The following is a 13269-nucleotide window of genomic DNA, read 5'->3' on the forward strand; positions in this document are numbered from 1 at the left end:
ACGAAACAAAGAACAATTGTGCCTTTTACTATCACAGACTAAGACAGTACCATGAGAAGAAATATGATGTCATTAAAATATGCTTTATAAGAAATCTAGCAAAAAGAGTCAGACAGATTAAGTATTAAAAATATATAATCACTTTAATATGAAAAGGATGTGCCTGGCTCCCTTATCTGTCATTGTCTTTCATTAGGTAGGAAATAGAGCTCTTCAGTGAGTTCTCTGCCAACTTCCCCTCAACTTACAGCATGACATTATGGAGCCAAAAGTATTTAAAGTACGTGTATTAGTCTTTTTCTATTCCTAATATTACTTGAACTGACTTGTTTGAGTTAAGGCTTGCTCTGTCATGAGTAGTTTATCTGTGCAGTCATGAGTACTGCAAATGGAATTGTCCACATAAATAAATGCTGCAGGACTGGGCTTGAAGTCAGGGAGATTCAGGCTAGTGCAGAGGTTTGCCCTGGAGAAGTCTTTGCAGCAGACTTTACAATGACAGTTCTGGGAATGCTGCTTTGGGGTTTCATGTGCTGAAAGTCCTCTGCATGTTTAGAATATATTTTAAGCAATTATGACTTTCAACATCAGAAATCCTTTGTGAAAGAAGCTTATTGTAATAGTTTAGCTTTTCTTATTTATTCTTTCATAATTTACTGAAACCTTGCTTGGTTCCTAACAGTCCTTTAGACTGAGTGGAGCATACCACACTTCCCTTTTGGCATGTGCAGTTGCTCAGTAACCAGTGAGCTGAGGCAAGATCCACTCTGGACCAGCTTCAGGGGAGACCTTATACCTGAACATGCCTTGCAGATCCTACAGAGGAAATTTTTAGTCCTAGCCAACAGGTTAGAAAAGTTATGGTGTTTACACTGTAGTAGAGATGACAATGTTCTAGCCCCAAAAAGACTACATGAAAAGATTTCTAAGGCTGCAGGGTAGTTAGTCACTTTTAGTTTTATTTTGTGAGAAGGATTGCTGCTTTTTAAAGACCGAGTGAAAAGCGCACCATTTCTTCCCTAGTATGGCAAAATGAAATTGAAGTTACCCCAGGCTCAGCATTAGAGCTTTTTGTAATTTATTTTGTGATGTTCATAAAGCTGTTCAGTACTTGAATAGTGTTACCATTAAAATGCAGCTGATACTATATTTCACATATTTCTACTGTGTTAGTGTTACTGAGATTAAAAAAAAAAAAAAAACCAAAAAAAACCAAACAAACCCAAACCACTTAGAAAAGTGTACCTTGAAGGCAGGAGTAAATCTTGTATCTCTCTCACTGGGGAAATAAAAGCCATGCAACTGAATTATTATCAGACATCTGTATCAAGTGTTGGACTTTCACTCTTCTGTTTGACTTGACTTAAACCTCAAGCCAGTGTTCTTGATGATAAGGCTAGAGTTTTGATTTCTGAATTTCAATCACATTGTTTCTACTTATGACTTCTGCACAACCCTTTCCCATTCTTCCCAGATGGTTTAGTCCATTCCAGAACTGTATTTCTCATTAGCTGTTGTTCAGTCAAACTGTGGTGTACATGTGTGTCCTCACCACTTTGATTTCAGAATGGTTAATTCTCTCAGAGGTTCTGTCCATGTTTTGGTTTTGCTGTGTTTTTTTTTTCTAAAACAGCCTTTCATCTTTGCTGTCAGATTAAAGGGAGGAAACCTCAGATCACAATATGAATGGTGGGAAAGGACCTTAGTGTTTCAGGGAATGCCTTTGGGAGACAGGCAATGCAAGCTTTATTACAGGAGAGAAGAGGGTGAAGGACTACAATTCAAACTACATGTGCACTAACAGTTTTAGGAATCCTTCTACCCCAGCTCCTTCTGTGCAGTTCTATTTGTAATAGTGACTATGGGAAAAATTAAATCAGAAGTCACTAACTTGCAAGTCACTGGTTTGCTGGGGTTTTTTTCAGTCCTCTGCAATAGCAGCCAGCTGGTCCCAGTGACCATGACCCTGTATTGGATTTTGTGGGTGTCTGCTATAATTGGTCTGAGTTTTCATATCAAATGCTGGTGTAGACAACCTACAAGAAGCCTCCACAGGCCATCTGTTCCTCAATTTATATTTTCACCTGCAAAGAACAAGCCTTTTATCATGAGTTAAAGAAGATAAAATTAGAAACAACATGACAACAAAGGATACCCAGTGGTTGCACTCTATGACAGTCTTTAATAAGAAAATGAGAGTATGATCTGTTGCAGATAGTTTTGGTGGTGGTGGTAGTTATGAGATTATTATTTTTTGTATGCTTTCTTCAGACTGGAGAAAACAGGGAGGAGAAGTGATAGGGTGTTTTGTTTTCTAAATAAAAGATCACAAGTCTTACTATGCACCTTAATTAGCACCTTCAGGACTTGTTTCTACCTTCTACAGGAACTGATGAAACTTGCTCAACTTAATGTTAATCTTCCTGATGACTTCAATAGACAGCAGACAGATCCAAGATCTGTGCTGAGCTGACTTCCATATGTTTTAACAAACAAAATCCCACCTCCTCTCTCAAGGCTTTGCCTCACTCAGCTTCCTTACTTTGCTGACGTGCCCATGTGTTCTGTTCTCCTTTCTAATCTCTTTCAAGAGCTTCTTTCCTTCTCCACACTTTATAAAGATAACACGTTTGGCCAGAGTGCTTATTTGCAGGCATTGCTAAAAAGTAATTGCGTAAGGAGAAATTTTGGCTTGGCCAGCACGGTTAACAGCTCAGCTTACTTACTAAGCAAGCTTGGTAGATGTACTCCTCCCTCCCCACCCTCCTCTTCCTCCCAGGGGCAGGGCCCCAGTTCCAAGTTTCTCCCATGGTAGCCAGCATGGGAGCTTCTGTCTCAAAGCAGAGAGTAAACCAACAAGGGGACTGTGACTACGTGCAGAAGGGTTAACAGGAAAGCTGCTCCTTTGTTCCAAGAGTCTGCTGCTGCCACTAATCAGGCTGTTTATATTTACAGCTTTCCCACTCATCCCTACTGAGCATAAGGCTCACCTCTGAAGACAGAGTCTGAACACTGCTGTGTTAGACAGACTGCATGTAGATCTGTTTGCTAACTGAAGACACTTGAAGGCTGCAGACTCACTTTTCCTACCTGTGGAAAGGCACACACCTGCACTTAGCAAATGCATAATAATTAATGATGCTCTGGACAATGTTTGTGAGCCAACTCCCTGCTTACAAGTGCCCTTAATCTCAATCTTGGGACTTGCAGTCTCAAGAGGACTGCATGGATGTGCTGGAGTGATGCTTGCATACCAGACATAAAGATGAAGAGGGGTGAGAGCTTTCTGGGTAGGGGGAATAATGGCAGGTTTGTCCTTCCCTTCAGTTCACTGGGGCCTGCCTACTGATTTAAATTGTAAATAACTTTACAAACCAGCTGTGGCACTTCATTATTTCTTAGGCAAAGCATCTGATTTCTACTAATACATAGTAGAAAATTGAAAGAAAAAAAGGGAAAAATCTCTATTAATTTAACATCAACCCCTTTTCATGATATAATAGTTATATTAACCACAGATAGGTGATGTCAGTTCCTTTGGGACCTTGTGATTTTACTTTTTAAGGGTACAAAACTGTTTCCTTTCTCTTCCCTTTCCACTACCATAAAATAATATCATCACCATGATGTTTAAAGACTATATAGTGGCACATGTCTGGTAGGGTCAGCAGGAAAGGTTTCCTGCTATCATGTCACATATCCCAATCAAGCTCACTCTTAAAATTAGCTTAATTTAGTCCTCTGGTCTTCTGTGTAAGAAGCCATTCCTTCCTCTGGGGGTAGAAGTCAATTCATGTCCAGCCTGAGACAGAAACACAGAAAGATTGAGGTTGGCAGGGACCTTTGGAGCCCGTCTGGTCCAACTCCCCAACCAGGGCCACCTGGTTGCACAGGACCATGTCCAGATGGCTTTTGAGTATCTCTAAGGATGAAGCTTCTATAACCTCTGTGGCAACCTGTGCCAGTAGTCAGTCACCTTCACAGTGAAAAAGTGTTTCCTAAATTTCAGAGGGAACCTCCTGTGTTTCAGTGTGTGCCCATTGCCTCCTGGCCTGTCACTGAGCCACCACTGAATAGAGTCTGGCTCCCTCTTCTTTATACTGCCCCTTCAGATGTATCTATGCATTGATAAGATTCCTCCCTTTGAGTCTTTTCCATGCTAAATAGCCCCAGTTGCCTCAGCCCTTCTTCTCAGGAGATGCTCCAGACCTTTAATCATCTTTGTGGCCCTTCACTGGACTGTCTCCATTATGTCCATGTCTCTCTTGTACTGGGGATCCCTGAACTGGACATAGCATTCCAGATGTGACCTCACCAGTGCTGGGTAGGATCATCTCCCTTGACCTGCTGGCAGTGCTCTTCCTGATGCAAACCAGAATAAAAGGTCTGTATAAAAAAGAGTTTACACCCATTTGTTCTTGTCCTAGTGTTTTTCCTGGAACTTCAGTAGCACCATGCTTTCGACTGGCCTGAAAGAAAGGATAAACAGCCATATCCCTTCTTGGTCTTTATTTTGCTAGACTAAACAAACATAACTTTTTTAGTCTGCTCTTCTTTGATAATGTTCACCATTCCACACTTTTCCCAGTAACCCTTTAATAGGTCAGTTCTGTTTTGATCTCCTCTTCCTAAATGCTGTACTGAGTTTTCCAGGTGGAATCCCAGCCATGCTTTTCACCATGTCACCTGTACTTCTTCTTTCACTGTAGGAAATAACTGAAGTGATAACTGAAATACATAGGTTTTCATTCAGGTATGACTAGGTTGAGTCCAGGATGAAGACCTGCAGCCCTGCTCTCCCTGGTATAAACAAATTTTGGAAGGTATTTGAGTTGGGGGTGGAGTTTTTCCTGAATAAAAAAGGGGATGGCATACAGATAATTAACATCAATGGCAACAAAAATGTAAATAAAGCCACCATTTCTTTCCTGAACAACTGAAGAATGTGAGCTATGTAGAACATCACTAGCTGTTAGAAGAAGACACAACTACTGCTCATATGTGAGGTTACAATTGCAGGGAGGTTAAATTTCCTGCCATAACCAAATCCCTCCCAAGATGACAGTAAGGTTCACTTTGGATTCAGTAAAAGCTTTATCACACTTTCAGAGTGTAGGAAAATAAAAAGTGTGAGCAATACAAAGTAATTTTCTTTACTTCCCCATCAGTTTCCTTGCTACCTTTCCCCCCTTTTTTTACCTCCCATCAATTTCTTTGCTATAGCTGCATTACTCTGCTTCTAAGCTCATTTATTTCTATTAATAGGACTTCTCATCTGTAGGTAGTAATGACCATTAAATTCCCACAGTAATTTGAAACTATTTCTCTGTTCTAAGTGATAGGAGATGGGGAACAGAGCTCCCTGCCCCCACTTCTTCAGTGAGTGGAGCAAAGAGATTGTCCTCTGCAGAAATGGTCATGGAATTAAATGTAGCTAAATTTGAGCAGCTCCTCTTACAGGTGGGTTAGTTTCATTTACTGTGCTGATCTTGGGATGAAGTTTATAAAAGCATATTGCAATACCATATCAGAGCAGGGAGAAAACATGAGATTTCATTAGTGAAATTGAAATTTTTTCACCCCACAGCAAGGAACGTTTCAGCTTGATGGAGATGTGATTGTGCCTGTCTTGGGGACATTCATTTGTTGTAATTGTTGACCTCTGATCCCTGTGTGAGATCTACTGTGGAGCAGCCAGGGTGGAAGGAGAGTTAGGGTCTAGCAGAGGTCATCGCCCCAGTGAGGTAAAACCAATCAGGTAATTCAAAACATTTGTAGATTAGCCTGTAAGAACAGATTTAGTTTGTTCATCACAGAAAGCCAACTCTGTTCAGAGCTGAGGTGGGTTTAAACTGCAGTGCCTGTTCAAAGCTATTTTCCTTGGGTAGCTTTGAACAGCACCTGTCTGGCAGGGTAATGTTTAGATACATATATTCCACATTTGTTCTTAATGCTGGCAGTTCAAACTGCTTCATTTTTTCCTGAGTGTCAAAAGAGCATTTGTCACTGCAGCCCCTTTCTGTGCCCAGTGTTGCCATAAATATGCTGGACATAGAGGACAATTTTCATGCCTCCTGCACAGCATTAGAGACAGTCAAAACAGATCTTTGATAAGACAGAGGTGGCAACCATCCAGCCTAATGTTCAGCTTGAATTTGGAGCAAGAAGGAAGTAGAAAAGCAGCCTGAAATGTGCCCTCAGACAGGTCACTGGCTAAATTCCTGCCCTCACACTCTTATGTAAATTCAGTGTATCTGTCCAGCAGGGTTACTTGAAAAACCTAGTGATGTGTGACAGAAATTTGGTTCCTGGTGTGCAGTTATGGGCAGACATTTGCTTCCCCAGGTTCTCTCTAAATGCATCTCATTAAATGAAAAATTCAAGTTTATCTGCATAACAGGACACTCATTTGTGTCCTGTCACAAATATAGTAATATTTTATCCCACCCCTCCAATATCAAATATTACTCCCTTCCACAATGACCATGCCTCCTTCCTATGTGCCAAATGCTGTTTTTAAAAAATGCATGAATTATTAGCCATTTTTCTTTTTCAACAACATGAAAAGTGAGAGATTTATCAATTATTTTGTTAAAGCTATGGTTTCTTCCTGTTTTTTCCTAACTCAAGTGTAATAGATTATTAACCTTAAAATATCTGTTGGTTTTATATTACAGTATTCGTTCATTTTATCTCTTTCTGACTAGATGATGCTGTAATGTGTTTGGGTCCAAAATAGAGTTTGTTTTCTCTGTTAATTCAAATTTAAAAAAATACTCGGTAAGATTTTGGAAACGCAAAACTCTTATTTAGGCCAGTCTTATAAAATACACTCCTTGAGTTAAATTAGTAGTAAAAACCTTCATTGTAAGCATCTCTTGGATTTCAGGTGCTATAAAATTAAACACTTTGTCTGTCTTTCATCACTTTCAACACCAAAAGAATGCTCCCACCACTGCCAGCTCCTCCTCCTCTCTGGCTCCTGTGACACAAGATGAAGTTAGATGTGCCAGTGACAGCATGCATCAGTCAGGCACAGTAAGGTATGTGCTGGGGATGCTGCTGACAAGATGGATATTCTCAGCAGGCTCTGTGACATTTCTCTTTGCCCTTTGCTGAAGAAAGGAGGTCACTGGAACACCATCAAGGCTTCAGGCATCAACCTGGATGCACAGCATCACTCCCCCATTTCCATGTCATGCAGCAGAGCAACTGATCCTCCCGCTCAGAATATATGGGAAGACATGGGCAAATCACATCAAATCCCATTACTTGTGTTATGCCTTGGGAAGATGAGGAGTATATGGAACTTTCCACCAAAACAAAGGAAGGAGCAATATTTTCTTTATGCTCTTTGCTGAACTGTGGATCAATGGGCAAATGTACAGAAATGCTCTAAGGCAAGAAAGAAGAATTAAACAGATGGAAAACAATAAACAGACAAAGATTAAATCCTGGCCCTAGTAAAACTCAAAAAATCCTGTTGACTGCAGCAGTACAGAGCCATAATAAAATAGAGGGTGGAGGAAAACAGGGAAAGGGAAATCAGGGAAGCACGGCTCCAGCTGATCTCATCCCCATATTTCTCAGACCCCCTCAGCCACCATCAGTCTCCACTTTCTCCAGCTCTCATCTTTTGTCATTGCTGAAGCAGTAAGCTGTCATTTCTCATCCGGTATCTCCTATCCATCCATCAGCATGTCTGGGATAGCTGGCAGCTAATTCCAATGGGTTAGCGACCCATCAGTATCCTTTGCCAGTTCCCACGGGGCATGTAAACTGATCTAGCTAACAAATTCTGACAGGTGAGAGACATTCATCCTCAGTTGCTACCGGTAGCAAAGACAGAGATGTAAAGGGTTCCATATGGTGTTCAATGGGGGGATAAATGCCAGAAGAGAAACGTCTCATCAGCCTGGATTCACAGATTGCTCTTTGATCTACCTAATGATCTCATGGGGCTCTAAAACATGACCCTCTTCCTATTCTGCCCTAATGGCAAAAGTTTAGAGGAGATCAGAAACACATTCTACTATAAGCATGCTGCCCAATAGGTGTGGTCAAATGTTGCCAAAAGCCCTTTCTTAAGACTGCAAAAACACCTGGTAGAACCAAAACAACATTTTTGGCAGCTGTTTTTCTGGGCACATTGATGTGAATGAAAAATTAAAAATCCCTTTCTCAACTACCTAACACTAGAATAAATCAGAATTTCAGAAGAAGTAAACAGTTACAGTCTGTGTTAGGACAAACTAGGCTGCATGTGCCTTTTCAAACAGTTTTGCATAGCTGGCTTTCTGTACCTGCAAATGGTAGAGTAAAATTCACAAGCCTATACCAGACATTCATAAAAATTTCTTCCCAAGACTCTTCCCACAGCCAAAGTCATAGTTAATGTCATAAAGACTCCCTTTAGTTTCTCTTCAGCTAATGTAATTGTTTTTATGTAATCTTGCAATTATGTAATTTTTCCACTGAGAGGTGGAAAATCGAGATGGAAGGGAGTATTTTCCCTTCCATCTGTTGGCTGTCTTCTCTTTCCCAGCAGTGTCCAAATTTCACAGAACAACTCCCTTTTTGCACAGCCATTTCAGACCTCATGCCTTGTCTTGAGCCAGCGCTTACTTTGATCTGGGTTCTTACAGTCTCTCCAGCAGTAAATAGGATGTCTCATGTCAACATCCCTCCTTTTCTTTTCTCGTTGGGCCACATGCTTATGATGCATTTCATAACGAACTTCATTCCTTATGCCTGCTTCTACAGGCAAGAAGTCCATGTGCACCAGCTACTTCTGCTGACGTTCTCCAGATGCCTGGCTCTATTTGGTAACCTTTCTCTTCAGCTGTGCTAAGTGCGTGTCTCATTTCCTTTCAGCATTCCTGTAAGTTGTGACCATTTGGGACAGCCAAGCCTCCTCCAGAAACGTTCCTCTCAGTCCCTTTGCAGGGCCCTTCTGGTTGGTGTGCTGGCAGCCGGGAAGGGGTTGATCTTCTAAGCCTCCCTCCATTGTTTCCACCTCTGTTTGAAAGGTCTGCTGTTTCTCAGTGCAGCTATCTATTCATCACTGGTTGTTTAGCCCATTCTCCCTATGGTGGTTTAGCCCCAGAGTAGACAGAATAATCCCACTTGGGTTCGAGCCTGTCTTCCGTAAAGAAAATGCTACCGACATCGCTGTTTTGGACTGGGATTCCTTCCAGTTAGCTGCATCGATAATAAGGATTGATTCTTTGGAAGATACTTTACTGAAGCTAAGGAAACACTAACAGGACACTTTGAAAAGGGGCCTATTACATTTTAAACTAAAATCTTTCTTGCCCACTGGAAGCTCAGCCATCCTCAGAGCTCTCAGTTGCTGGATAAAACGCCACTGTTTGTAATGGTTTCCCCCAGTACTGAATTGGCCACTGCCCTGGACACTACCTGTCCTGCAGCGTTCGGGCTGGCGCTCCTCAGTGGTGGCCCGTCGCTGCCTGGAACAGCGGGACAGCGCAAGTGGCGCCGGCACTTCGCCGGTAGCCAGCCCTTGACGGCCAAGGAGGTGCTGTGCAGGCTGGAGCCCGGGCAGGGCTCCCTGCTCCATCACCTTGAGGTGCTGCACCGCTCCCAGGCCTCCACGCACATCGCACCCAGGTCATCCTGCGTCGTGCATATTTTGTCAAAAAACATCCCCTGACCCTATAACATTGTGGCTTTTCCTGTCCTTGCCCAAGGGAACTGGATGGAGAGCGGGGCAAGCCGGTGTCTCTGCGGTGGCGGCGTGCACCTGCAGAAGGCAGGACGGCGGCTGCCGGGCAGGGCCGACATCCCGCGGCGTGCCCGCGGCCGCCAGCGCCGCCTTCCCGCGCCCCTCCGCGCCTGCTCGCTGGGAAGCGGCGGCCGGCCGAGGATGGGGCGGGGGCAGAGGGAGTCTCCCCACGCCGCCCTGCCGAAGGCGCTCGGCTGTTTCCGTCGCTCTCCGGCGCCGCCGCCTTTCCCCGCCCTCTCGCCGCCAGCCTGGGCGCCCGCACTCCCGGCGGCGCGGCGGGAGGAGGAGGCGGCGGAAGATGGCGGTGGGGATTGGCAGGGAGGAGGCGGCGGCAGCAGCAGCAGCGGTTCTGCGAGCGAGCCCGTCGGCAGCCAGCGCCAGCGCCGGCGCGGACCGCGGCTGAGCAAGGAGCCGGCTGGGGTGCGCCACCACCGCCCTCCCCGGCGCCGGACCCTCCTCCTCCTCCTCTCCTTCCCTCCCTCTCTCCCTCCCTCCCTCCCTCTGTCGCCTTCCCCGCCTGCCCCGGCCCTCCGCCCTCGCGCCCGGCCCGGCATGGAAGCTGGCGCTCCGCCGTGTCGCTGCCGCCGCCGGCGCTGAGCGGGGCCGCCCGCCCGCCGCTCCCGGGAGCGGGGAAGATGTCGGACACCAAGGTGAAAGTTGCCGTCAGGGTCCGGCCCATGAACAAGAGAGGTGAGCGGGGTCTGGGGGCACCCCGGGCGGGGCGGCACCGGAGCGCGGGCGGGAGGACGAGCCCCCTGGGCCGCTGCAGCCCCGCGCTGCCGGGGGAGCCGCCGGGGGCCGAGCTGCACCGGCGTGCCGGGAGGAGGGGGGTGCGCTCGCCCTGGCTACAGCCCCCCGCCGTGTCGCCTTGCAGAGCTGGACCTGAATACCAAGTGCATCGTGGAGATGGAAGGGAACCAGACTGTGCTTCACCCGCCGCCTTCCAACGCCAAGCAGGGAGAAAGGTAAAAGCCCGAGTCGCCGTGCCCCGAGTGAGAGCCCAGCCCCGGCTCCTCCGCCTCGCTTGGCTTTGTCCGGGCTGCAGCGGGTCCCCCGGGTGCCGCTCGGTGCTTTTCGGGGCTGCGGCGGGAGGGACGGGGCGAGAGGCGAGCGCTGGCCGCGGCTGCTGCGTTGGGCTTGCATCCATGGGAAGCACGGGCAGGTTCTTTACCTGGCTTCCTGGGGGAGTCGGTGGTACCCGGTGTGGAGACAGAAGATCCCTGTTAGTTTCCCGGTTTAGAAGTTGATTCTTGATTGACTGCTCAAAAAACGAACTGTTGAGTAGGTTAAGGACTTAGACTGTGTGTGTCGTTTTCAGAAATTTCCCTAGAGTGTAGGCTGTTAACAACTTGGTGTAACCTGTGGGGGAACAAGAAGCAGAATCTGATTTTCATGCTAGTGATGGATATTTTTTTTATATAACTTTGTTTACTAGGTTTTAACCTATTTGCATTTGAAAAGGCTGTAATTGCTAGATCCTTTATTAATTCAGTGTTGTTCTGTGAAGCAGCCTATGAGAATATGCTAAAATAATTTTTAATCTGGCATTTAGTTGTGATGCCCCAGTAAAGAATACCCTTGGAAAAAATCCAAAATACCAATGCACTAGACTGTAAAAATAGATCAGAACAGGAAAAGATTTCTTTCCTTTGAGGGAGTGTGGGGAAAGACAGGGAGGTGCAAGGGGAATAGTTATTTTGTGCTGGAGTGTTCACTTGTATTCTTATCTGCTGGGTTACCTGTTGACTGCTCAAGTTCAATTGATCTGTTAAATGCATTTAATTCCAAGAAGTAAGAAGTCATTTGGATAGGTATGGAGATTTTTAACCTAGCACCTTCCTAGTACTTAAGCCTTTTTAAAAAATATTTTTCACTCAGTTCATAATAGTTATGACGAAACTGTAGTGTGAGTATTTTTTTTTTTTTGTAAAGGCAGGGTATCATGCTTTTACAGCTTTCTAGCAGAAAAAGTTGAGACCTCTTCTATTTTTGCATGTCCAAGGTGTGAAGGTGCTTCTCATACTACCCAGGTACTAGAATATAGCTGTAATCGCACCAGTTTGTTTTAGATCCAACTTGCATTGTCTTCAGAACCATTGTTGTGGCTAAAGTGCTGGCCTGCATCTTGAAAGGTCTGTGCTTGTTTCCTGCTTCTTTCAAAGATCTTTGTGTGATCTTCTATAAGTTGTGCTGCCTCTCTGGGTCTTAGCAGCTCATCTGTGAAATGGAAGCCTTGGGGGTTTTTAAAAACTATTTTGTTTTAGAATGTATGGGGTTTTTTTCAATCAACAGGAGTTTATTGAAATGTGTATATAGCTTCCATCACAACACTGTTGTAATAAGAATAACAAACTCCTCAAAGTGAGTGGGATTGACAGGTATGAAACATAAATGATACATAGAGTTTATAAAGTAAAAACAATTAAGATTTAAAAATCACTATTTTAATGGACTTGAGAGACATAAGGGCCAGGTAGTTTACTAAAGAGCCAGTAACATGGGAATTTTGCTTGTTGTGCACATTGGCCTGCAGGTATTCAGTGACACTGTCTTTTGAGAGCTTGTGTGTCTTGTGTTTATCAGGCTTTAATACCTATAGGGTATATAAATTCTCTTGTTGGGAACTGGTTTCTGTTTCTACGTTGAGAGCCTTATGTGAGAGCTGTGACGCTTGTGTGCGACCTCACTGTCGGCAGCTGTGTTGGCAGGGGATGTCTGTCCTGCTTGCAGCACAGTGTGAGGCTGGAATTTGGCTGGCTGCTAACTTGTGTGTTTGAAACAACTGCCAGATGTGTTATTGGAAAGAACAGTCAGAAATACTGATCAGAAATAACTCTCATTAGTGCAAGCAGATAGTTTGGGTGCCTGCTTAATGGCAGACTTTGCCATTTGTAATCTGTCAAAATGCCTAATGGGCTTTCTAGGGCCTCGTGAACATCCTTATGTTCCCTTCAGTGCTAAACTGCTGGTTTATATTTTTTACTCAATATAAATAGTTTAATTTCTCATGATGAAGAATGGATTCTGTTCTTCCATGTGTACCCACCATAAAATGTCTGTATAAACTGGCTCTGAATTGCTGAATAGTTGCTGCTTGCACTTGGATTGATGCCTTGGCAGGGTTAGAGATGTCAAACGGATTTTTGGTTTTCTTTGTGCAGCTTGTTTTTATATAGCTTAACTGGATTTTTCTTTCAGAGCAACCATGTCATTGCAAAAATAATTTAATTTGTTAGGGTGATTAATTGGTCTTTCTCTCTTCTATGCATTATTTTAATATTCTGTTTAGTCTTACCTTTCCCTTTTTGTGTTTTTTCTTTATATATGGAAATTTCCCTTTTCTAACTGAATGGAAGTACAAGTTTGTGCTGCATTTTGGAATAAGAATAAGTAGCCTTCTAAAGCAAATTTGGTTTCCTGGGCTGCTTTTTAAAATTCAGCTGAAGCCAAGAGACTATAGGGTGTAGAGAGTAGAATTCAGGACCATGCTCTTTATTTGCTTTGTTCTCTCAGTTATAATTTAA

The 13269-nt window shown here is 44.2% G+C and overlaps 1 protein-coding gene across 2 annotated transcripts in view; it reads left to right on the plus strand.

Moving 5' to 3' along the window:
* Positions 1-9957: 9957 nt before the first annotated feature.
* KIF13A (kinesin family member 13A) overlaps positions 9958-13269 on the plus strand; it is a 103154-nt gene continuing 99842 nt past the window's right edge. Inside the window, exons 1-2 of one of the 2 annotated variants that reach the window (XM_079302382.1) lie at positions 9958-10435; positions 10620-10710. In XM_079302382.1, the coding sequence (XP_079158508.1) occupies positions 10381-10435; positions 10620-10710 (146 nt within the window). In that variant the 5' untranslated portion in view covers positions 9958-10380. The remainder of the gene's footprint in view (positions 10436-10619; positions 10711-13269) is intronic. The other variant, XM_079302383.1, reaches the window with a different exon arrangement.

The sequence above is a fragment of the Erithacus rubecula genome (assembly GCF_903797595.1).
Source record: "Erithacus rubecula genome assembly, chromosome: 3".
NCBI classification, from domain to species: Eukaryota; Metazoa; Chordata; class Aves; order Passeriformes; family Muscicapidae; genus Erithacus; species Erithacus rubecula.